Consider the following 21,506-nt stretch of genomic DNA (forward strand, 5'->3'; position numbering starts at 1 on the left):
TTTGAGAAATTGACTAAACGCAAATATTGATGTACAAAATAAAAATTAAACAGTACAAATTGAGTTTTCATTTATTTATGTATGTAAGTGTATATTATTTTTGTTTTATTTATATATTATTAAATACAGTTCAGCTCATGATTTCTCCATTCTTTCTATCATAATTTCAACATAATTTCCGTCTTTTTATATATGTTTTTTTCTTTTTGAACAGCAATTACTTTTTTCCACCCGTTAATTTCCCAATACAACAAAAATCTTGAAAAACAAAACTTAAACAATATAAAGCTAAAAGTCCTCTAATCGCTTGAAGTGTTTTCAGAAGTTGTTGTTGGCGTTGACAATTTGCTGTTTTCTTCAAGGAATTTTAAACGTCGTTTTCTCAGTTCACTGAGCTCGGTATTCTCGGGTTGTGCAGCTGTAATGCTGGTGGTTTTGTCATCAGTACAGATCTCAATACCCGGCGTATGCACCGAGGATGATGCTGATTCCTGTACTGCATCACCACACTGCGTAACACCGTATTCATGTTCTTCGCCGCCTAAATCTTCAATTGTCACATCACCATGTTTTTGCAATGGAGGATGTGTTGAACTTTCTGCAAGAACTGTTGGTTTCGCTACTGATGYAACATTACTGGTGCCAGATATATGCAACTGATTTTCAGCAAGCGCTGCAGCAGCAGCCGCTGATGTACTGGGTTTTTCGTTTGTATTATTTATAGTATTATTGGTGGTGTTGTTCGAAGACGCTACAGTTTCGGTAGGTAATGATACTGTCGTTTGCAAACGCGCAGTAATTATTTGGTAGTTATTCATCAGTATTCCTGCAGCATTCAGCATTAACTCAATATTTCGTAGCAGCTAAACCAATTAGAAAAATGGCTTACTAAAGGGGGTGTAAGATCTAATTCAACTACAAACCTTGATACGTTCTTCAACATTACGGCGTTCATTTCCTTCTAATAATTTTAATTCTTCATCGCTCAAAGTACTTAGATCCGACGGCATAGGTGGTGGTGGTACAGCATATGGTGCAATAAAGGGAAATGGAGGCGGTATCATGAATGGTGGAGGCAAGGGCAAAGTTGGGAAATTGGGTGGTGCTGCTGTCGTAGGATTCGACGGCAGTCCACCAGGCAAATTATTTGAACCAGCATTGCCAATGCCCATGTTTTCAAACAACCCTGGGACACTCGCAGCATTGGGTGGTGCTGCACCGTCAACTCGAGGCATCTCAGCACCGTTTGCCTGATTTGGTATGGGAGCAGCAACAGCCGCAGGAGCAGGCGTTGCAGCAGCTGCAGCACCTTGACCCGCAGCTCCACCACCCACCCCCTCATCTGGTCTTGGAATCGCTGTAGAGTTTGCATTAGGTGTTCGTAATATATTTAGGCGACATGTTGGGCAGGTTTGCTGACGTTGAAACCACGAACGTAAACAAGTGGTATGGAAAATATGACCGCAAGGCAACTTTTTTGAGTGGTTAATCATGTCTTCTCTGTAAATTAATTTTAATAGTTTCGATTTTAATTTTATTTAAATTACCAATACCGTTATTTTAACATTTTAGTTACCTGCAGATTATACATATGTTATCTGAAAGTCGTAGTTCCTCAGGAGTAGCGTCAGGATAAAGTGTGTTCATGTTTCGTATAGCGCGTCTTGACATAATGACATCGATTAGTGCTTTCTTGAAATTTCTTATCGTAAAGAACATTGGGCGGAATACAAACATCGGTAATGCGTATATTTTGGCCATTATAAACACGAACAATAAATAGAGAATTACTTTGATCAAGCCAATCACCAATTCAGTGTAGAGCAAAAATACGGCTTTATTTTCCCATGGTACATCAGTTCGCATTTCAGCAGCATGTAACACATATTTGATGGCCGTACTCGCAACTACAGTTAGCAATATTGCATATTCAAAGCCAAAAACTAACTGCACTGTTGGTCCACGAACTAGAGTGGAATTATAGGCGTGCATAAGTAAGAAGTAATCTAAAATGCCCAGTACTCCGAGAAGACTTGCTACGCGTATATGAAATAGCCAACCAAGTACAGGTGACCGCTCCATCTGTAAAAAAAAATTACATTTGAAATCTTAAGTTAAACAGAAAAACGTTAACTTTGGATATACCGAAGATGTAATACCCTTCTCTGGTACATTTCTTATAGTATATCTATATATAAAAATATCTCTATCATATATGATTTTGATTGATCAGATTGTTTGACAGTTATATACATATATGTTATAGAGATCCGATATAGGCGGTTTCGACAAATGATCAGCTTGTTTGTGAGAAAAGGATATATGGAAAATTTCAGGTCGATATCTCATAAACTGAGGAATTGGTTCGCATATATACAGACAGACGTACATTGTTAAATCAAATTTGCTTATCATGCTGATTATTTATATTTATATTTCATAAGGTCTCCGAAGTTTCCTTATGGGTATTTCAAACTTAATATATCCGGCTCAGTGTAAAAAAGTATAAACAGTTAAAAAAATATAAAAGATACTACTGATTTTTAAACATATTGCGCTACAAGACTGAATTATTGCAGAACTTACAAAGTCAACGCGTTCTTCTGCCAACCAATGAAATGATTTCAGAAACAATAAAACTGTAAACAGTGCTACAAAACGCGGATTGAAATCATCGCGGAATACAGTGAATGCGAGGCATGTTTCTGTCAGGGCATACCAAAATCGTTCCAATAGATGTTCAAACTCAGCTGCTCGTAATGTACCCAGGAAAATCTAAAGAAATATTATTAAAATAGTACTTTAAAAAATTAAGTTATATGATATGTAACTAACCTTGCGCAATAACTTTCCAAACATGAAAACTATAACGAAAAACTGTATATAAATAACCTGAAAAAAAAAATTAAAAAAAGTATAAATAATAGTTGGTATTTTTTTATAGTTGTCCTTTTTACAATAAAAATACACACGCTGTGTATATATGATACATACGGCCATAGATGCATTCGATTTGGTGATGTACACAACCGCAGGATAAAATTGCTTCTTCTGGTAGTAGGCGTTCCCGATGACGATGCTCGTCAACGCCAGACATACGGACGAAAGTAATATTTGCATTATGTCGTTGTTGGTAGCAAGTACAGCCAATAGGCTGATTGACTCCAGAAATATATTAATTTTGAATTTAGCTTGTAGAATTTTCTATTCAATACAATATAAAAGATCCCAAGCATCCAACTATATAGAATGGGAAACAACACACACGTAAAATACAAATAAATACAAAACTAGCCAACTGTATGTACAAAATTTGGCAAGAGACTCGTAACTTTCGCAAAATTGCAATACTATGACTATACTTTTTTAGATTTCTGAAACTAGTAATTCCGAATTTATGGACCTTTTAGTGGTTTTATAGAACAATCCTTTTAAGATATTTCATCGAGACACGTAGTTTTTTCCGCTTTTCGTTTTTCTTTCGTTTTGGAGTATATAGGAAATGTCAAATTCCTATTGGATTCTTTAATGGTTGCCACGACTATATTTATTGGTGGATTTTCACAGACTCTGGTGTATACGGCTATTGACATTTAAGCTTTGTGTGATACACGAGCTCTTTATCAGCTGTTTTGTTGGATGAATGTGATAGGATTGCTGTATTATTTAACGCAGAAACATCTTTTGCATCTAGTTCATAACAAAATACAAATTTCACAAGTCAAACAGATCTATTTTTTACAATTTTATTTCTAGTATAACTAAACAATTATAGAATTTTGCGATTTTTTTAAGTTTTCCCAGCCATGATAATATACATAATGTAAATAATGACTATTTAATATTTACATTTACGATATTCTGGACACCTTATCAATTGTCGAATTTAAAAAATGGCACAGAGCTTAGTTACATACAAATATTTCTGCGGAAATTATTTTTACTTACACTTAGCAACTCTTTTGGGTAAATATATTAGATATATTTCACCTCATAACTGCCAAAAATCAAATGACGTCTTGTTTCGAAAGAACTCGGCAAGTTTTTTTGCAACGATTCCCGAAAAGTGTCGACTGAATTTTGTAAAACGACGCAAAGGGAATTTGTACTAAATAATAAAATTAAAAATTAATTAATATACAGAAAAGAATATTCAGTAATAACGAAAGGTGTTAAACTTCGTAAAAATCTGTAAATCTGCTTAAACGAGTAATTTTCGATTGTAAAAAATTACGTGAAAATAGGAGAGATAGTGAAGGAAAAATCAAAGCGGAGCAGCAAAGAGTCTAGCAAGGAAGATCCTATTTCACCACAGTGGCTGAGTCGCCATTTTGTCTACTGGCCGGCTGATTTTGCTTGCGGGATATGGAAAATTCGCTAATCTTAAAAAAATATTGAGTTGATTAGACGGTGACGTTGTAGTCGAAAAGAAAGAGCCGAAGTTAAAGTAATCAAAAGGATAAATGATCATTGCTAATTGTGCATAGTTGTGGTATATAATTGTAAAGTGGTCAAATAATTGCAAAATCAAGACAAAGCGGAATTCGACTGCAATCCAATGGTAATAGGGCGGATGCAAAAAATGGTGAGTTTGGAATGGAAGGAAGAAATAATATGATATTGCGAAAAAGGAGACTTAACGACGGCGAAAAGAATGCATTTGAGGAAGACCAGAAAGTGTGTAGGGTACAGCTGTAGGGAGAGTGAGTGAGCGATAACGGACTGGCATCTCTGTGTTTGCTTTTGAATAGTCAGTCCGCTGTTGGGGAAAAAATGAAGGAAAACAAACAAGATTATTAAAAGAATTAGCAAAAGTGTCGTAAACATAAACGAATATCGCATTTATTCGAATTAAAAATAAAAAGGCAATTGAATAACAAATTTGTGTGAAGAAACGAGTAGTGATGAGTAAACAACGAAAAGTGCGCAGCTGAGCCGAACATCGAAATGTGAAAAGGAGAAAATGGGATATAAAAATCAATAATCGATATGCAACTGAATTTTTAACATTGTGTTTATACATGGGAAATTTGTCTTACGATTGCTTTTGGAACTTAGATGAGTGCGTAATTTGAAATAGAAATAAACCTAGCAATTAATAATTCTGTGATATATGCTACTATATAAAACTTTCTGACAATATAACAAACTTACACCGGTTCAATATCGTGAAAAGGTGTCAATTAAAATTTTTTTATTAATACTTAATTTTTAAACTAAAACAATTAAAACGTGTATATAAACAATCATTATACAATAATAACTGCTTTTAGCTAATAAGTTGTGTATAAATGTTTTATTCAAAACATATTATTGAATTCTTTAAACGTTTAGATCTAAAACGAAATGCGAAACTAGCGAAGATGCATATACATTTTCTGGAACAAGGAGAGCGATACTATTGCTAATAATGTTAAAGAACAAAGTGATGTAATATTACTAGAAACATATTTACATTTAAAATAATATGCTATATTGTTTAAAGTGCTTATATAGCGAGTGAATTAGCAATAAAAAAAAATAAATGTGACAACGTCTAACAAATTTTATTAGTATTGATTTTCCGTTTTTCTTGGCTAATTCCATCTTTCTTTGCGGTTACATTCCAATTCATCGTAACTTATCAGATTCTGAAGTGATTTCTGCTACAATGTTTCTAACTCATTCTCTTTTGTGGCTAACTTTATTTTCAGTAAATGGATTTATACTTCTCCCAATTGAATATGTAAATGACCGATAGCAAAATCATCAAATTGCTTGTGCTTAATTAAGGGTCAAGAAGGTAAAAGAGCAGCAAGCAATATTTAAAGTAATTCTCATCGACAATTTAAAATAAAGCAATAATATAAACAATAAAGTAATAATTATTGCAACAGCTACTAATAGATCATCACCAAAAAGTAACAACGGCTATAACAACGAAGCACAAAATCAAAAGGTTGCAGCTGTGGAAGCGGCGGTGGCTGTAAAAGGTAATTATAATTAATGCCAAATCTGAAGATTAGACTGTAATATACAATAAATGTATGTATATGATATAAAATCTATAATAATCTATTTTATATAAACATTAACGACGTATATTCCAAACAGATTAGAAGTTGCATTTAATTGTTAAAGTGCAGCAGTATCAGTGCCTCAGTTAACTACCACGAAGAGATGACGTTTGATACACGCGGACGCCAGACAGGCGGGGGAGGTGGTAGTACCGGTAACGATAATTCAAATGTGGGCACGGCAAATACAAATAGCAATCTAAATAGTAATAGTGGTACAACCCTTGGGAATACTACTGGCGGCGGTAGTGGGGGAGGCGTTAACAATGGCAGTGTAGAACAACCTACACCTTCTACAGTTAATCCGGATGCAACTTCGCAGGGTGGAGAGACAACGGTCAACAACGCTGTTGTCGACAACATGTAAGCTTGTTATTACCGTTGATCTTTTTATCATCTGAAATACATTTTCCTAAACATTAGAAGTTTAACATAGATTTTTTTCCGTGTTAGGTAAACAATTAAAATGAAAAGAGATTTTTTTTAAAACTCCTCGATTTTCGAATATATTGCAGGAAATTTGGCAACAGTTTAATAAATACTATTTTTAAAGTTTAAAATGGACAACAAATAACATTTATTTTATAAAATTTTTAAATTAACTTTAAAATTGCTCATGTCTTATCACAACATGAGCAAATATAAATGCCTAAGAAGGAGAAATTTAAATGTTAGGGCTAATAAAAACAAGAACACAACTAGTAGTACATATAAAATGTATGAGTCATATAATTTGATTAACACATACCTAATCTTTGTTCTTACTTTCATAAAATTAAAATTTTCTACGCTAGTGCATTAAAATAGATATTTTTCATTTTAAATTACTAGAACACCCGAAAAACTAATTTCATCGTTTCCTACGTTAAAATTGCGCTCATTGACACAAAAGATCTCAAATCCACGTTGGGTTGTACCAGTGCTGCCTGAACAAGAGTTGGAAGTATTGCTTAACGCAGCAATTGCGCTAACAGCAGCAGGTATGTAGAACGTTTGATGTGCAAAAAAATTCAATTACATAAACTTATATACTTTTTTTTGGCTTTAGGTGTGGATCATGACTGCGAACCATGCGTGGAATTCTATCGCAATGCCCTTACTACTTCCTTTTCAAAAATCCTCACCGACGAGGCGGTTAATTCATGGAAATACAATATCCATCATTGCATTTTATTGTCCTGCGGCAAATTGCTCCATTTAATTGCCATACATATGCCGCGTGATAATCCCTATTTATTGGATTTGCTTGCTATGGTCTTTGATCCGGAGAACAAGTTTAATACATTCAATGCCGCACGTCAACCCAGTTGTTTTGCTGCTCCGGAATTTCTTTGGGGCGTATTAGACGCTAATAAAATGTTTGCTAAACCACCACCAGAGCCTAAAAATCCGCGTGGCTGGCTTGTTGATTTGATCAATCGTTTCGGTCAGCTTGGCGGTTTCGATAATCTGCTAGAACGATTCAATTGTGGTTTGCAGTTGTTAAAGAAGAATCAAGAGCAAAGTGGACTCGAATCGTCGGGATCTGGCTTAGATTTAAGCAGCAAGACTAGCAAATCGTCACAGTCGTCCGACGAAAGTCAAGATAATAAATTAACATTGGCGTTGATATTTAGCCTACTACGTCCTTTCGGGCAGTGCAGTGAGCTATTAACACCTGCTACTATTGCCAAATATTTTATGCCAATTTGGAATGTGGTATTGGATCTATTAGATAGTTTCTCCGATGATGAATTGAAGCGTGAAGCGAAACCAGAGGGACGAAACGATTACATTAACGGTATTGTGAAGTCGGCACGTTTGTTGGCAAGTCGTTTGCCAGGACAAGAGGATTTGATACGAGATCTGGAAATGTTTCGTCTGAAAATGATACTACGTCTACTACAAGTCTCTAGTTTCAATGGCAAAATGAATGCACTAAATGAAATCAATAAAGTGCTCAGCTCTGTTTCATATTATTCACATCGCACGCAGCAATTACAACACTGCCTGCCAGATGATGAAATGGACTGGTTAACGGCGGAGCGCATGGCTGTGAGTACAAAAATAGTAAATAAATAGAAAAACAAGAAAAACGTTAACTTCGGTGACATTGAAGCCGTAAAACCCATCAAAGCTTGACTTTGTATTGTAACTATGCTATAGTGGTCCGATTTGAGAAATTTATTCGGATATTATAGTTTTGCCTCAGACAATAATTTATGCGAAATTTCTTGAAGATATCTTGTCAAAAAAAGTTTTTTTCGTACAAGAACTTGATTTTGATGATATTGGCATATTGATATCTCAAAAACTGAGGGACAGATGGAAAAGCATACACACAGCCATATGAACATCGCTATATATATTTTATATCGCCTCAGACGTTTTATTCGGGGTGTTAAAAATATAGTGGCAAACTTAATATACCGTGCTCAGGGTATAAAAGATTTAGTTGGAAGTTGGCAAAACAAAAAATTGTGTATTCCAAAATTAATATTTCGTGTAAATGGAATATTTAGATTTAGATTTGAGATTGTTTTAAGAAGAAAGTAGGCAAAAGTGAAAACTTTTAAAAATCTAAAAACATAAATAAGTAAATAATATTTTTTCTCACATTTTTATGAAGATATTATTCCAAATATTAATAAAAATCCGTTTTCTTCAAAGAACTGGATTAAAGACTCTGATGTGCTGGGTATTGTTTTGAAAGATTCACTACATCAACCCCAATATGTGGAGAAGCTGGAGAAAATCATTCGCTTTCTGATCAAAGAACACGCATTGACGCTAGAGGATTTAGATGCCGTTTGGCGTGCACAAGCGGGTAAACATGAGGCGATTGTAAAGAATGTGCACGATCTTTTGGCGAAATTGGCTTGGGATTTTACACCCGAACAGCTGGATCATCTCTTCGAATCGTTTCAGGTAGTAAATGGCATAAATTTAATCAAAAAAATTTTAACACAAAATAACTATATCTCAAATTGCCTCCTTACCACGCGATATTAGACAAGCATGACAAACGCCAATAAGCGTCAACGGGAACGACTGCTTGAATTGATAAGACGCTTGGCCGAAGACGATAAAAATGGTGTAATGGCACAAAAAGTATTGAAACTTTTTTGGACGTTGGCACATAGTCAGGAAATACAACCAGATGTATTGGATCAAGCTTTGGCGGCACACGTAAAAATCTTGGACTATAGCTGTTCGCAAGAGCGTGACGCGCAGAAAATTGTCTGGTTGGATAAATGTGTACAAGAATTGAAGAGTGGTGATAATTGGGTGTTGCCCGCTTTACGTTTAATACGTGAAATCTGTTGCCTATACGATTCTTTGCCCAGCCATGCACCCCGTCCACAGCAAACACTTAATCGGCAACAAGTCATCGAGCGTTTGCAAAACGACTATACTTTGGTGATTTTGGTGACAAATAGTTTAACAACGTATATGGACAAAATACGCACTATGATCGCTGAGATGCCGAATGTGGAGCCGAACTCATTATGTATCGATGGAAGATATCCACATAATATGCAAATACAAGAGCGTTTAGATTTTCTGAAGTTCTTGCTGAAGGATGGTCAACTGTGGTTGTGTGCCGAACAGGTGAGTAATAAAACTTAGAATGAGACCGTTAACACGACAATCTGGCCCAAGTAACCGGAACGAACGCGGGTTTTTATCTTGCCAAGAACTGTCAACTTGACACCATTCCTCGAAATTGCCGCGACAACAAAAACAACAACTAAGAATATAAGTAAAAGTTAGTGACATACAGACGATTCTACGTTACCAGAAAGGAATTAGAATTAGAATTCTACCGGAAGTGAAGGTGACATATGTCATTGGCTGCCTAGTCCGATCTGCGTTTGATTTTTTTAATTAGACCTATCCTACATTTAATTTCTTGGTCATTCTGTCGTCAGTGAACAACACAAACATCCGTTGTATCAACAAAAAGGATTCTCTAAATTATTTTGAGAAATGCTGGCGAGTTGACAATACTTAATCGAATCAAAACCCATGTTCATATCGGTTACTTAGACCCAACTTTTGTAATAAAGCAAGTCAACCGTATCGGCACGGCTACATCAATTAGTTCTAGAAGCCATTTTATATAAATGTAATTTATGTTACAATTTAAATTTCTATAGTATTTTATTTTAAATCGTAAAATGTTTTTAAATATAGTAGCTCTCATTCATAATATCTCTCCTTTAGGCGAAGCAAATTTGGCACTGCCTGGCGGTAAGCGCGGTATTCCCAAGTGATCGTGAAGAATGTTTTCGATGGTTTGGTAAATTAATGGGCGAAGAACCCGATCTGGATCCAGGCATAAATAAAGACTTCTTCGAAAACAATATTTTACAACTCGATCCGCAATTGTTGACTGAGAGTGGTATCAAATGCTTCGAACGCTTCTTCAAGGCTGTCAACTCCAAGGAGGATAAATTGAAAGCAATACATCGCGGTTATATACTTGACAATGAGGATCTCATTGGTAAAGACTATCTGTGGCGTGTCATTACCACGGGTGGCGAAGAAATCGCCAATAAGGCTATTGATCTGCTAAAAGAGGTTTCGACAGCGCTAGGACCGCGCCTGCAGGAGAGTATTTGTGATTTTCATGAAATGTTCATTGCCGAATGCTGCGAACGACTGCGTACACATTATAGTAATATAATTATTTTGGGCAAAACAATTGGCAGCAACAGTTCAAATGATCCTAGCCAAGCGGATGCCGATTCGAAGGATATTAAGGATCGTTTCATTGAAGCTGAGAAAATGTGCCGTATTATAAAAGTATTGCAAGAGTATATAAAAGAATGTGATCGTTCATTTAATGGAGATCGCTACCTATTGCCCCTTAGTCGGGTGACACGCGGCAAAAATACTAGTCTCTATATACGCTTTCAAAATCCCGGCCGACCCATTGACGATATTGAGGTGACAACACACAGTAACGAGACGGTGGCATCATTCAAGCGCAATTTATTGAAACGCATCAAAGGCAATTCACCAGCCAACATAAAGGTCGATTTGTTCTACAATAACGGTGAACTAATTGAGATTAGCGATGAGATCAATCCACTGTATCAGTATGCCATACGTGATAAAATGATACTCACAGCCAAGTTGACACCAGTCGGTCCAGGGCTGGCCAGTAGCCCCGATTCATCGAGCGACTCCAGCACCGGCTCACCGCCACGTCCCTGCCCCGACATGCAACGTGTCGAGTCGGAGAGCACGCTGCCCGGTGTGATCATCGCACAGAACTACAAATATACCGAGTTTTTCCTGAAGCTATATCAACTGGGCAGCGACTTAGATCATGGTCGGTTGCGTGAGAGCGCAAAATCATTGTTGCATTTGTTGCCATGTGACTGGCACACCGTAAAGATGTTGCAAACCATGTGTCGCGTGCAGGGACAACTGCAGGGCGGCACCAATGATGTTGTTAGGGCCGCGGTGACAGTGGATGCCGTTAGTGGTAGTAGCGCTATACCAAGTGGCGTAAAAGAGGAAGAGGCTGAAACGGTGGGCGTAGGCAATGGCAGTGGTGTTGTGCAAAATACAACCGCCTTTGATGGTGATCAGGTAATGAAGAATTTACAACTTAAAACGCATTTATTTACAACTAATTTATTGTAATTTTCTATTCTGAACAGATCAATCTGCAGGAATGCACACCTGAGATGCTATTTCTGCATGGCACACCCGCACAGGTACTCTACAATTTGGGTGTATTGAATGGTTTGCTGATACCAGCTTTGGATCCCTACGGCGAGGCGGCAATGCAAGTTCAATCGGCTTGGTTACATTCGGGCTGTGCACATTTCATACTCGAGTTGTTGACAAAAAATAATTTCCTACCCAATGCCGATATGCATACCAAACGTGCGGCATTTCATTGTGTACTACATCTTGCAAGATTGTTCCTCTACACCGTGGGCTATGTGCTGTCACGTGTCGGCGACGAGCCGATGCTACGCGATTTCGATGTAGGCGCACGTTCACAAGTTGAAATACTTAAGCAAATACTAAATTCGATACCGAACAATTCGGAGAGCACCATGCGCGCCATCTCCACAAAATTGGCTGAAAATTTAGCCGCAGAAATGCTTTCGGCCAGCGCCGAGGGTGAACGTTGTCGCATACTATTCAGCTCGACGCTGCAGTGGTCCTGCCCAGACATAGCGACCATCAAGGCTGTTATACAATTGGCTTGGTCATCATCGTGTGGCAATCTGCAAGCGCTTGGCAATAAAAATGACTTTGCCAATGATATATCAATGCCGGATGCGCAGGACTTTGCCATGTGTAAAGAGGCGCTCGAAGTGCTAACCATTTCATTGGTACTTAATCCCAGTGCTAACGAGGCATTAAACAACGACCCGATTTGGCCGAAATTCATTACATCGCTTATATTGAAGAATCCATCGCGTCATGTGCGTCAAATCGCCGCCGATCAGCTGTTTCTCTCGTGCACTTACTGTGCCGGTGATCGTCGTCCATTCGCATATATGGTTAATCTGCTGGTGAATTCGCTGAAAACGCTCGTGCCACAATACGAGGCAACTTGCGCCGATTTCTTTCAATTGCTCTGCCGCACCCTCTCCTATGGCAGTGTGTGCAATTGGCCGCTGAACATTGGGGACGGCTTACTGACCGAGGAGATCAATTGGCTGCAGAAGATACGGGAAAATGTTATACATACCGGTGACATACAGGTGCATGAGGATCTATTGGAGGGTCATCTGTGTTTGGCCAAAGAATTGATGTTCTTTTTGTCGCCAGAGACCAAGGCCCAACTTACCGATTTGATCGACGAGATAATTGATATTTTCCTCTTTCCGGCTTCACGTGAATACCTGCACTTGCGCAAGTTCAACAAATTGCGAAATCCCACATCACCCCCACCCGTTTGTCGTAGTCCCCACACCATAGCGGCGGCTTGCGATTTCTTGATAGCACTCTGCCAAAATTGTGTTCCTAACATGAAATTGCTGACCAACACGCTAATCGATTTCGTGTGCACCGATACGGATCCGTTACGTGAATGGGACTTTCTACCGCCGGTTGGTCCACGACCCGTCAAAGGTTTTTGTGGTTTGAAGAATGCCGGCGCCACGTGCTACATGAATTCGGTGTTGCAACAATTGTATATGGTGCCATCCATACGCGTCGGTATATTGAAGGCTGACGGTGCTGCTATAATTGAGAATGAAGATTTCAGCGGCGAAACTGATGTGGCTAGCATAAATAGTGCGCTTTTCTCCAGTGCCGGTAACGGTGAAGACAATAGCAGCAACACTGATGTGCGGAAAAACTATCACGTGGTCATATTAAAATATGTGCAGGCGATATTTGGCCATCTGGGTCACAGTTCGTTGCAATACTATGTGCCACGTGGCTTGTGGGCATATTTTAAGTAAGTTGCATAAGACTAAAACTCTTAAATTTATAATTATGTACTGATTTTGTTTTTATTCATAGACTACAAGGTGAACCGGTTAATTTGCGCGAGCAACAAGATGCAGTTGAATTCTTTATGTCGCTCTTCGAGAGTCTGGATGAAGGTCTTAAGGCATTGGGTCATACGCAATTGATGAACGCCACATTGGGTGGTTCGTTTAGCGATCAGAAGATATGTCAGGAGTGCCCACATCGTTACTCCAAGGAGGAGCCGTTCAGTGTGTTCAGCGTGGATATACGAAATCATAGCTCATTAACAGAATCGCTGGAGCAGTATGTCAAAGGGGAACTGTTAGAGGGCGCTGATGCATACCATTGTGATAAATGTGATAAAAAAGTAAGCTACAAAGTAGAAAAAATGTTGGGTACCGTTACAACTTGGATGCCTATAAATGTAGATTTTTTAAGTTAGGTTAGGTTACATTATAAATAGGTTATATTCATATGGCTCTAGGTAAAATGGTAATTTTTTCGTTTAAAAAATTTACAGTTTCCATGTATTTTGTTTTTGTTATAATAATAAGAAGCATAATAGTTGTAGTTAGGGTTGCAGATAAAACATTAAAAATTATTGAAAATTGAATTATTCTTTATTTTGTAATTACAAAAATTTTAATTGAAATAATAGTCATGTGTGTAATTTCAAATATCGGATTGAAAAATTAAAAAATAAGTTTTTAATCTCGAATACCAGATTAAAAAAAATAATCGCAAGTTTCAAAAAATTAAAAAAAAAAAAATAATTAACATTTTTTCACGACTGCGTATCTCGTGGCTTACCATAGTGAACTAGATCTTGCACAAAGCCATCATCTTCAATATTTTAATTGGTTGGCAAACTTACACATCCAAACAATGTATATTTTGTAAATTTATAAGTCCGATTTTCGCTGGAAAATTAAAATTTTAATTTTTAATTCCGATTAAAAATTGCAAATCTAATGTAATACAACATTTTTTAATTAAGGAAATTCGAAAATTTGTTTGTAGCAAATCGCGCGATAATGTTATGTAGGTACATATACATACATATATGATGATCTACGATAATTTTTTGCGAATAAAATTGCAGTTATCGATAGTGTTTCATTTTATTTAATTCATATACAAACATTATACTCAAACTTAAATTTCTTTTATCATTTCAGGTAGTTACAATTAAGCGGTTGTGTGTAAAAAAACTACCGCCTGTGTTAGCCATTCAATTAAAGCGTTTCGAATATGATTACGAGCGCGTTTGCGCCATTAAATTTAATGATTACTTTGAGTTCCCACGCGTTCTTGATATGGAACCGTATACAGGTAAGAAACTAATACCTACAACACACGAATAAGAATTTTTAATTAATGAAAACTAAACTGCCGCTGCATATTTTCCTAATCAAATTAACTCAAGAATGACTCATATTTCTTTTTTTCAGTTTCTGGCCTAGCCAAATTGGAGGGTGAAGTCATTGAGGTGGGTGATAATTGCCAATCGAATGGCGAAACAACCAAATATGAATTAAGTGGCATTGTGGTCCATAGCGGACAGGCTTCCGGTGGCCATTACTTTAGTTATATACTTTCTAAGTAAGTTGCACTATACATTTGCATAATATATGTATATGGTTGGTAACATTTAATATAACATCAATTGTATTTCGTTAGAAATCCCTCCACTGGCAAGGAGCAATGGTATAAATTCGACGACGGCGAAGTGAGTGAATGTAAAATGCACGAAGATGAGGAATTGAAAGCGCAATGTTTCGGTGGCGATTACATGGGCGAAATTTACGATAATAATTTGAAGCGAATGCAATACCGGCGTCAGAAGCGCTGGTGGAATGCATATATGCTTTTCTATACGCGTTGCGATCAAAAACCTATACAATTCGAACCCTGTGTGGAGCAATTGTCATTGGCCGAAAGTCGTAATTTTGTTTTACCGCTGCCAAAACCAATCGAACGCAGCGTGCGGTGAGTGCATAATATTGGAAGAACAGGGTTGCCATTTTTTTAGTTAAAGGTTTCCAAAATTTGTATTAAAAATTAAAATTATAATTTTGATTTCAAAATGCTGGCATTTAAAATGCAGGAAATTTGGCATGAATTATTGTGCAAGGCAGCTGTAGAATCTCCGAAGAAATTGTTCGGATCGGACAGATAGGTGCCATACAAACTAAGGGATCAAAATAATGTTTTAGTATGGAACCTTTTTAATTTGTGAACGCTATCATGGTTTCGGTGCAACTGAACTTAAAGTGTTTTGTTGTTTGAGAAAAAAATGTATATTTTTTAATAATTTTTTTTTTATTAAATTTTTGTATACGTAAAAATTTCAAATTTTACTATGAATTAAGGGGTTACAAAAAAATATATAATTTTAATGTTAATTCAATTATTTTTTTTTAACTTATTGTTCAAAACCCTGCTGCACACACAAAAACACTCTTTTTATTTATTTTAATTCTTAATTTATTTCACAGTCATCAAAATGTACGATTTCTGCACTCGAAGAGTATTTTCTCGGTGGAATTTTTTAATTTCATAAAAAAATTAGTTAGCTGTAGTATACCGTCAACACGTCCGGACAAAATGGTATGTGTATTTTACATGGTATGTGGTTTTAAATATGCTTACCTACTTTCCCTATTTATCGCAGACACCAGCTGCTGAGGAGCTTTCATTGCTGGGTGTTCAACTAGCATCGCAATTCTTATTTCATACAGGTTTTAGAACGAAAAAATCGTTGCGCGGACCGGTTATTGAGTGGTACGTTTAATTTATTTATATTGGACATTAGAGGTTCATATTTATACTTATGTTTGATTTGCTTACACTTTCCAGGTACGACACTTTATCACATCACATTCGTTTTTCTTCGCTCGTGCGCAAATGGTTCGCCGCCAATGCTCTACTCAATCCATCATCCCGTTTGGGTGAATATATATTGATGGCACCATCGCCGGAAGTTCGCACTGTGTTTGTCAAATTGGTGGTTTTCTTCTGTCACTTTGCCATAGCCGACGAGCCGCTGGCTGGCTACGAAGGCAGCAATTTGTGTGAACAGATTTTAATAAGCGTTTTGGATTTGTTGAAGTGTGAAGCCGTCGATTATGGCAAACATTTGCCGCACTACTTTAGTCTATTTAGCATGTATGTGGGCTTGGGCATACCGGAAAAGCAACAACTGTTGAAGGTACGTGACCTTTTATTGAGTATCTATTTTAGTATTGGAAATATTTTTTTCGAGTTTATATTTTAATGTTTATTTAATATTAAAAAAAATTGTAATATTATTGTGCAGAAAACATGAATATGCAAATATGTTATTATTTTTGTGTACTTTCAAAAAAATTTTACCTTTTCCGACAGTTTTTGTAGAATATACTATAAAATAGTTTTTTTTTTGTATGTGTTTTAGTGTTGTTTAGTGTATTTCATACTATATTTTATTTTTATTATATTTTATAACTTTTTTAGTTTTATTTTATTTTTAAATTTATTAATTTTTTATTATTTTGTTTTAAATTTTTTAATTATTTATTATTTTCTGTTTTTTTTTCTATATATTTAATAATACAAAATATTATATATTTTTAATTGTAAAAACTTTTGTTTTTTTTTTTTTGTTTTTCTACTATTATTGATTTTTTCTTAGTATTCTTTATATTTTGCTATTATTATTTAATTTCTTATTTCTTATTACTTTTTTTCTATTTCGATTCTTTCATAATATTTTGTAATACAATTTTAATATTATTTTTATCGTATTTACTCATATTTCTTTTTTTGTATATGATTTACTACTATATTTTATTTTATTTAAATTTTTTTTATTATTTGTGATGATGATTTTTTTGTAATTATTTATTGATTTTTAAATATTTAATAATAGCATTTTATTATTATTACTTTTTATTGTTGTAGTATTTTTATTTGTTGCTTTACTATTTCGGCTTTTTTTTATCAGTATTCTTTATTTTTTTCCTATTTTTATTTCATTTTTTACTACTTTTTATTTTTTTCTGTTTCGATTTTTTTTTAGAATATTTTGCGTTAAAATGTTTATATTTTTTTGTCTCATATGCTCATCCATATTTCTGTTTTAATACTTCTAGCACATTTTAAAATAATATTTTTTAAGTTGTTAAAAAAAAGTTATTGATTTTTAAAATATTTTTAGTGTATCTTGTTGTAATTGTTTGTAATAGAAGTGTTAGTATACTTATTTTATATTTTTATATTAACTATTTTCAAAATAATTTGCAAGAATTGTAATTTTGCTGAGACAAAAAAGGTTTATTTTTTTTTTGTAAATTTCTTATTTCTATTAAATTTATATATTTTTTTGTTAAACTAATATTTAAAAAAATATGTATATTTTTATATAATTACAGTTGAATGTGCCGTTTGTATTCATGCAAGTCGCTTTGGACGAGGGTCCCGGTCCATCGATAAAGTATCAATATCCTGAACTGAGTAAACTGCATCAAGTGGTCTCGCATTTAATACGTTGCAGCGATATTTCTGACAAATGCCAGAATTCGAATCAAAATGCACAACCACTTGAGAATCCATTTAAGGATTCAAATATTAGGCGTGAAGAATTGGTGCCATTATCTCCAGAATGTGCTGACATACTCTTCAATCGAACGGGGTACTTAGTGAAAGTGAAACACTTGAAATTATCAATACTTATATTTCTCTCTACACAGCTATATTAAGAAACTGATCGAGGACACAGCTGTTGGCGAGGAGGGCATCAAATTGCTGCAGTATTGCAGCTGGGAGAATCCACATTTCTCACGTGCTGTACTAACCGAACTGTTGTGGCAATGCGGTTTCGCCTACTGTCACGATATGCGCCATCACACCGAATTGCTGTTGCATATATTGTTAATTGAAGATTCGTGGCAACACCATCGCATACATAATGCTCTCAACGGTGTAGCGGAGGAACGCGAAGGCCTGCTCGAGACGATACAGCGCACAAAGACGCATTATCAAAAGCGCGCATACCAAATAATCAAATGCCTTACACAACTATTCCACAAATCACAAGTGGCCCTACAGATGCTTAATTCGAATGCCAGTATTGCACGGCATTGGACCATGGCCGTGGAGTGGTTGCAAGATGAATTGGATCGGCAACGTAGCTGTCAATACAATTCGTATTCGTGGTCACCACCGGCCCAGAGCAATGATAACACAAATGGCTATATGCTGGAACGTTCACAATCGGCTAAGAATACGTGCACCATGGCGTATGAATTATGTCCCGAAGAGGTATGCTAAAAACACTACAACTACAACAAATAATTTATGATTTATGCATTTGAATCAATGTTTTGTGCAGGAACAAGAGGAGACCAATGAGTCGGATATTGAGCCGGGCGATGAGTCACAGCGACAGCAGCAGCTGCAACAACAGCAGCAGCAACAAATTGCACAGACGCTGCATGCACCTGCTGTGGATGATGATACAGTACCCGCTAGTCCAGCACACAAACCGTTTACGGTGGGACCGGTGAACAGCGGCAGCACTACCGGCTATTGGACTGCTGCGAATACATTTGCGGTTGATAGTCATACAACAACAACTACAACCACTTCGACCAGCAGCAGTGGTGGTGGCGGTGGTGGGGTTTTGACCGCTGTAAATAGTACGGAAACACAACAGCAACAACAGCAAGCTAACACAGATGCAAACATAAACGGTTTGACGTCCAGTGTGAAACAGCTGACGCTCTCCCCTAAAACGGTAATTCCCCCCTAAAAGTCGACAGTAGCATTTCTAATGTACTCGTACACTCCTAAGCATACCAGAGCAGCGGGTAAATGAGATTTTCAAGCATATCTACTAGCGTATTAGTTTTGTTTGTGTTTTACGTACGATTATTATTACTATTATTATTTTGTTAACACAGTTGTAGTTTACAAATTTTATATTTTTCTGTTTTATATGCTTCGGGTATTGAATTTGAAATTGTATGGATGTGTATAGCAATTTTAGTATATATCTACATACACTGAGATTTGTACGATATAAGTAGGTTCTTGAAAGACACATACATATATATTTTAAGGAATGCTGAGCAATGTCTAAATTAGTTGAGTAATTTGAATGTGATGCCAAAGTATATAAAAATAATTAAATTACTTAAAATTCACTAAATTCAAAAAAATTTTGCGGTATTTTCGCTATTTGGCGCTGAGAGCGCGTAGTTCTAGTTTTATTCGTCGCATCGGGTCATGCTATACCTTTTTGGAAAGCTCATTTCACGCGCTAACACGTGTTTGATTGATTGCCGTTTCTTTTAAGTCGTTCGTGAGTTATAGCGTCGCAAACATGCAGCAAAATAAAGAGAAAATACGGCATATTTTACAGTACTACTACGATAAAGGCAAAAATGCATCTCAAGCCGCCAATAAAATTTGTGCAGTTTATGGACCCGATACAGTTTCCATTTCCACGCTGAATTGGTCGAAAGAGACCGCCATAGTAGCAGCTCGGTCAAGTGCTGGGCATGAGTCAKCAAACCGTTATAAAATAAAAAAAAAATAAAAAAAAATACCGCAAGACTTTTTTGACAAACTATTATATGAGCAAAATGAAGAACAAAGTATTTAAACTCAAAATTTTATGCGCGTATCTAGCAGAGAATGTGTCGCCATGTTGAAAGCGCTTTTCTTTACAATTTTCTTTCTAAATACTTGGACATTTTTTTTTAAAGATATTTTTGCAATTATATTTGCAACGCGCAGCGAAAGTCTTTTAATATTATTTTAATAAAAGCATATATTATATATATGTATGTATAAGTTGTATAAGACGTGTTTCTGCTGTTAATCAATCTCTCACAACACCTTTAATTCCTGATAACGTTTATCTAACCAACTTTAGGTTATGTGTTAAGTGTTAAAAAAATAAAATAAAATAACCTAAATCATGTTAACAGCATTATATGATTCATATTTGAAATTTATACCTTTCATTCATGCATTTTGCCATTTTGGAACAAAATCATCTGATCTTAATTGTTTCGGCTGTTCTATTCTTATATTCCACCTCAACGTCTACGCTGACTATGACACAAATTTGACCAACAACAACAACACACACACACATACAAATGTACACATATATATACACAAAACTGTTTACATTTATTTATATACTTCATAAATAAATATATATATATATATATATAAATATACATTATTAGCGTACCTTGGGAATTAGTAAACATCACCAACAGCAGCTACAACCACATCAACAACAACACCATCAGCAACAGCTACAACAACAACAACAGCAACGCGGTAACAGTTCAAGCCGTTTAGTTTAATTTACTTTAGCGCAAAGTTAGTTGAACTTAAATACTCTTTTTCGCTTTGTATGCAAATCAAATGCAACAGAAACAGCAACAACAAAATAACAATAATAACAGCTGCATACACTCACGCACACATCCACACAAATACACGCATACAACACCCACACATACTTGTTTGTCTAGCATTTGAAGCAGTGTTGTTAATATTTGCCGTTATTTGACATTATTCAGCATTATTTATACTGCCACGTACTGTTGTGCATTGTTTTCACTTGATTCACCCACTGAATTGATGCATTCGCATTTGATCACACTTGCAGCTAATCGCAAAGCGTTTATTTATAGATCGCGCAAAATTATTTTCGCTATTTTACAAACTTTTTTTGTTCATAATATTTTGTTTGTTGTGTAAAATTTCTTCGCAAAACCGCAATGTGTCAGGTTAATTGACGGCTTTGTGTTTGCAATCTGCAGGTTCAAACAAACACTTTTAAATGAATATAAATTAATTTTTTTTGTCACATTTACATATATTAAATTTTGGTTTTATGTATTTTTTTTACAGAAAAAGTATACAAATTTAATAGGAAATTAGTTATTATAAACATATGTATGTATGTATATTTCTTTAACACTTTTTCTAGTTTTTGTTATTGTTACCATAATT

General features: G+C 35.7%; 2 protein-coding genes across 8 annotated transcripts in view; one reads left to right on the forward strand and one right to left on the reverse strand.

Moving 5' to 3' along the window:
- Positions 1–53: 53 nt before the first annotated feature.
- On the reverse strand, positions 54–3,654 carry LOC108976510 (E3 ubiquitin-protein ligase HRD1). Its single transcript, XM_018945671.1, has 7 exons — positions 3,404–3,654; positions 2,995–3,240; positions 2,836–2,892; positions 2,587–2,775; positions 1,577–2,082; positions 924–1,500; positions 54–863 (listed from the first exon to the last, which is right to left on the reverse strand). The coding sequence occupies exons 2-7, from the start codon at positions 3,118–3,120 to the stop codon at positions 300–302; spliced, it is 2,019 nt and encodes a 672-aa protein (XP_018801216.1). The 5' UTR covers positions 3,121–3,240; positions 3,404–3,654; the 3' UTR covers positions 54–299.
- A 352-nt stretch (positions 3,655–4,006) lies between these two features.
- Positions 4,007–21,506, forward strand: part of LOC108976508 (probable ubiquitin carboxyl-terminal hydrolase FAF) — a 22,444-nt gene continuing 4,944 nt past the window's right edge. Inside the window, exons 1-20 of one of the 7 annotated variants that reach the window (XR_001993956.1) lie at positions 4,007–4,585; positions 5,694–5,972; positions 6,094–6,419; positions 6,888–7,036; positions 7,105–8,090; positions 8,706–8,963; positions 9,048–9,647; positions 10,263–11,639; positions 11,711–13,473; positions 13,539–13,854; positions 14,666–14,819; positions 14,939–15,089; positions 15,168–15,476; positions 15,986–16,097; positions 16,162–16,271; positions 16,347–16,698; positions 17,900–18,159; positions 18,218–18,788; positions 18,859–19,336; positions 20,729–20,791. Coding sequence is in view for 5 of the 7 variants with exons in the window: in XM_018945669.1 (XP_018801214.1) it covers positions 6,160–6,419; positions 6,888–7,036; positions 7,105–8,090; positions 8,706–8,963; positions 9,048–9,647; positions 10,263–11,639; positions 11,711–13,473; positions 13,539–13,854; positions 14,666–14,819; positions 14,939–15,089; positions 15,168–15,476; positions 15,986–16,097; positions 16,162–16,271; positions 16,347–16,698; positions 17,900–18,159; positions 18,218–18,788; positions 18,859–19,263; positions 20,729–20,851 (8,256 nt within the window). In the remaining 2 variants the exon portion in view is untranslated. Of the gene's footprint in view, positions 4,586–4,993; positions 5,063–5,693; positions 5,973–6,093; positions 6,420–6,887; positions 7,037–7,104; positions 8,091–8,705; positions 8,964–9,047; positions 9,648–10,262; positions 11,640–11,710; positions 13,474–13,538; positions 13,855–14,665; positions 14,820–14,938; positions 15,090–15,167; positions 15,477–15,985; positions 16,098–16,161; positions 16,272–16,346; positions 16,699–17,899; positions 18,160–18,217; positions 18,789–18,858; positions 19,337–20,728; positions 20,868–21,506 lie in introns of those variants that run through there. The other 6 variants (XM_018945670.1, XM_018945669.1, XM_018945667.1 and 3 more) reach the window with 6 other exon arrangements.

This window comes from Bactrocera latifrons, unplaced genomic scaffold (genome assembly GCF_001853355.1).
Source record: "Bactrocera latifrons isolate USDA-ARS-PBARC rearing strain unplaced genomic scaffold, ASM185335v1 scaffold_77, whole genome shotgun sequence".
NCBI classification, from domain to species: domain Eukaryota; kingdom Metazoa; phylum Arthropoda; class Insecta; order Diptera; family Tephritidae; genus Bactrocera; species Bactrocera latifrons.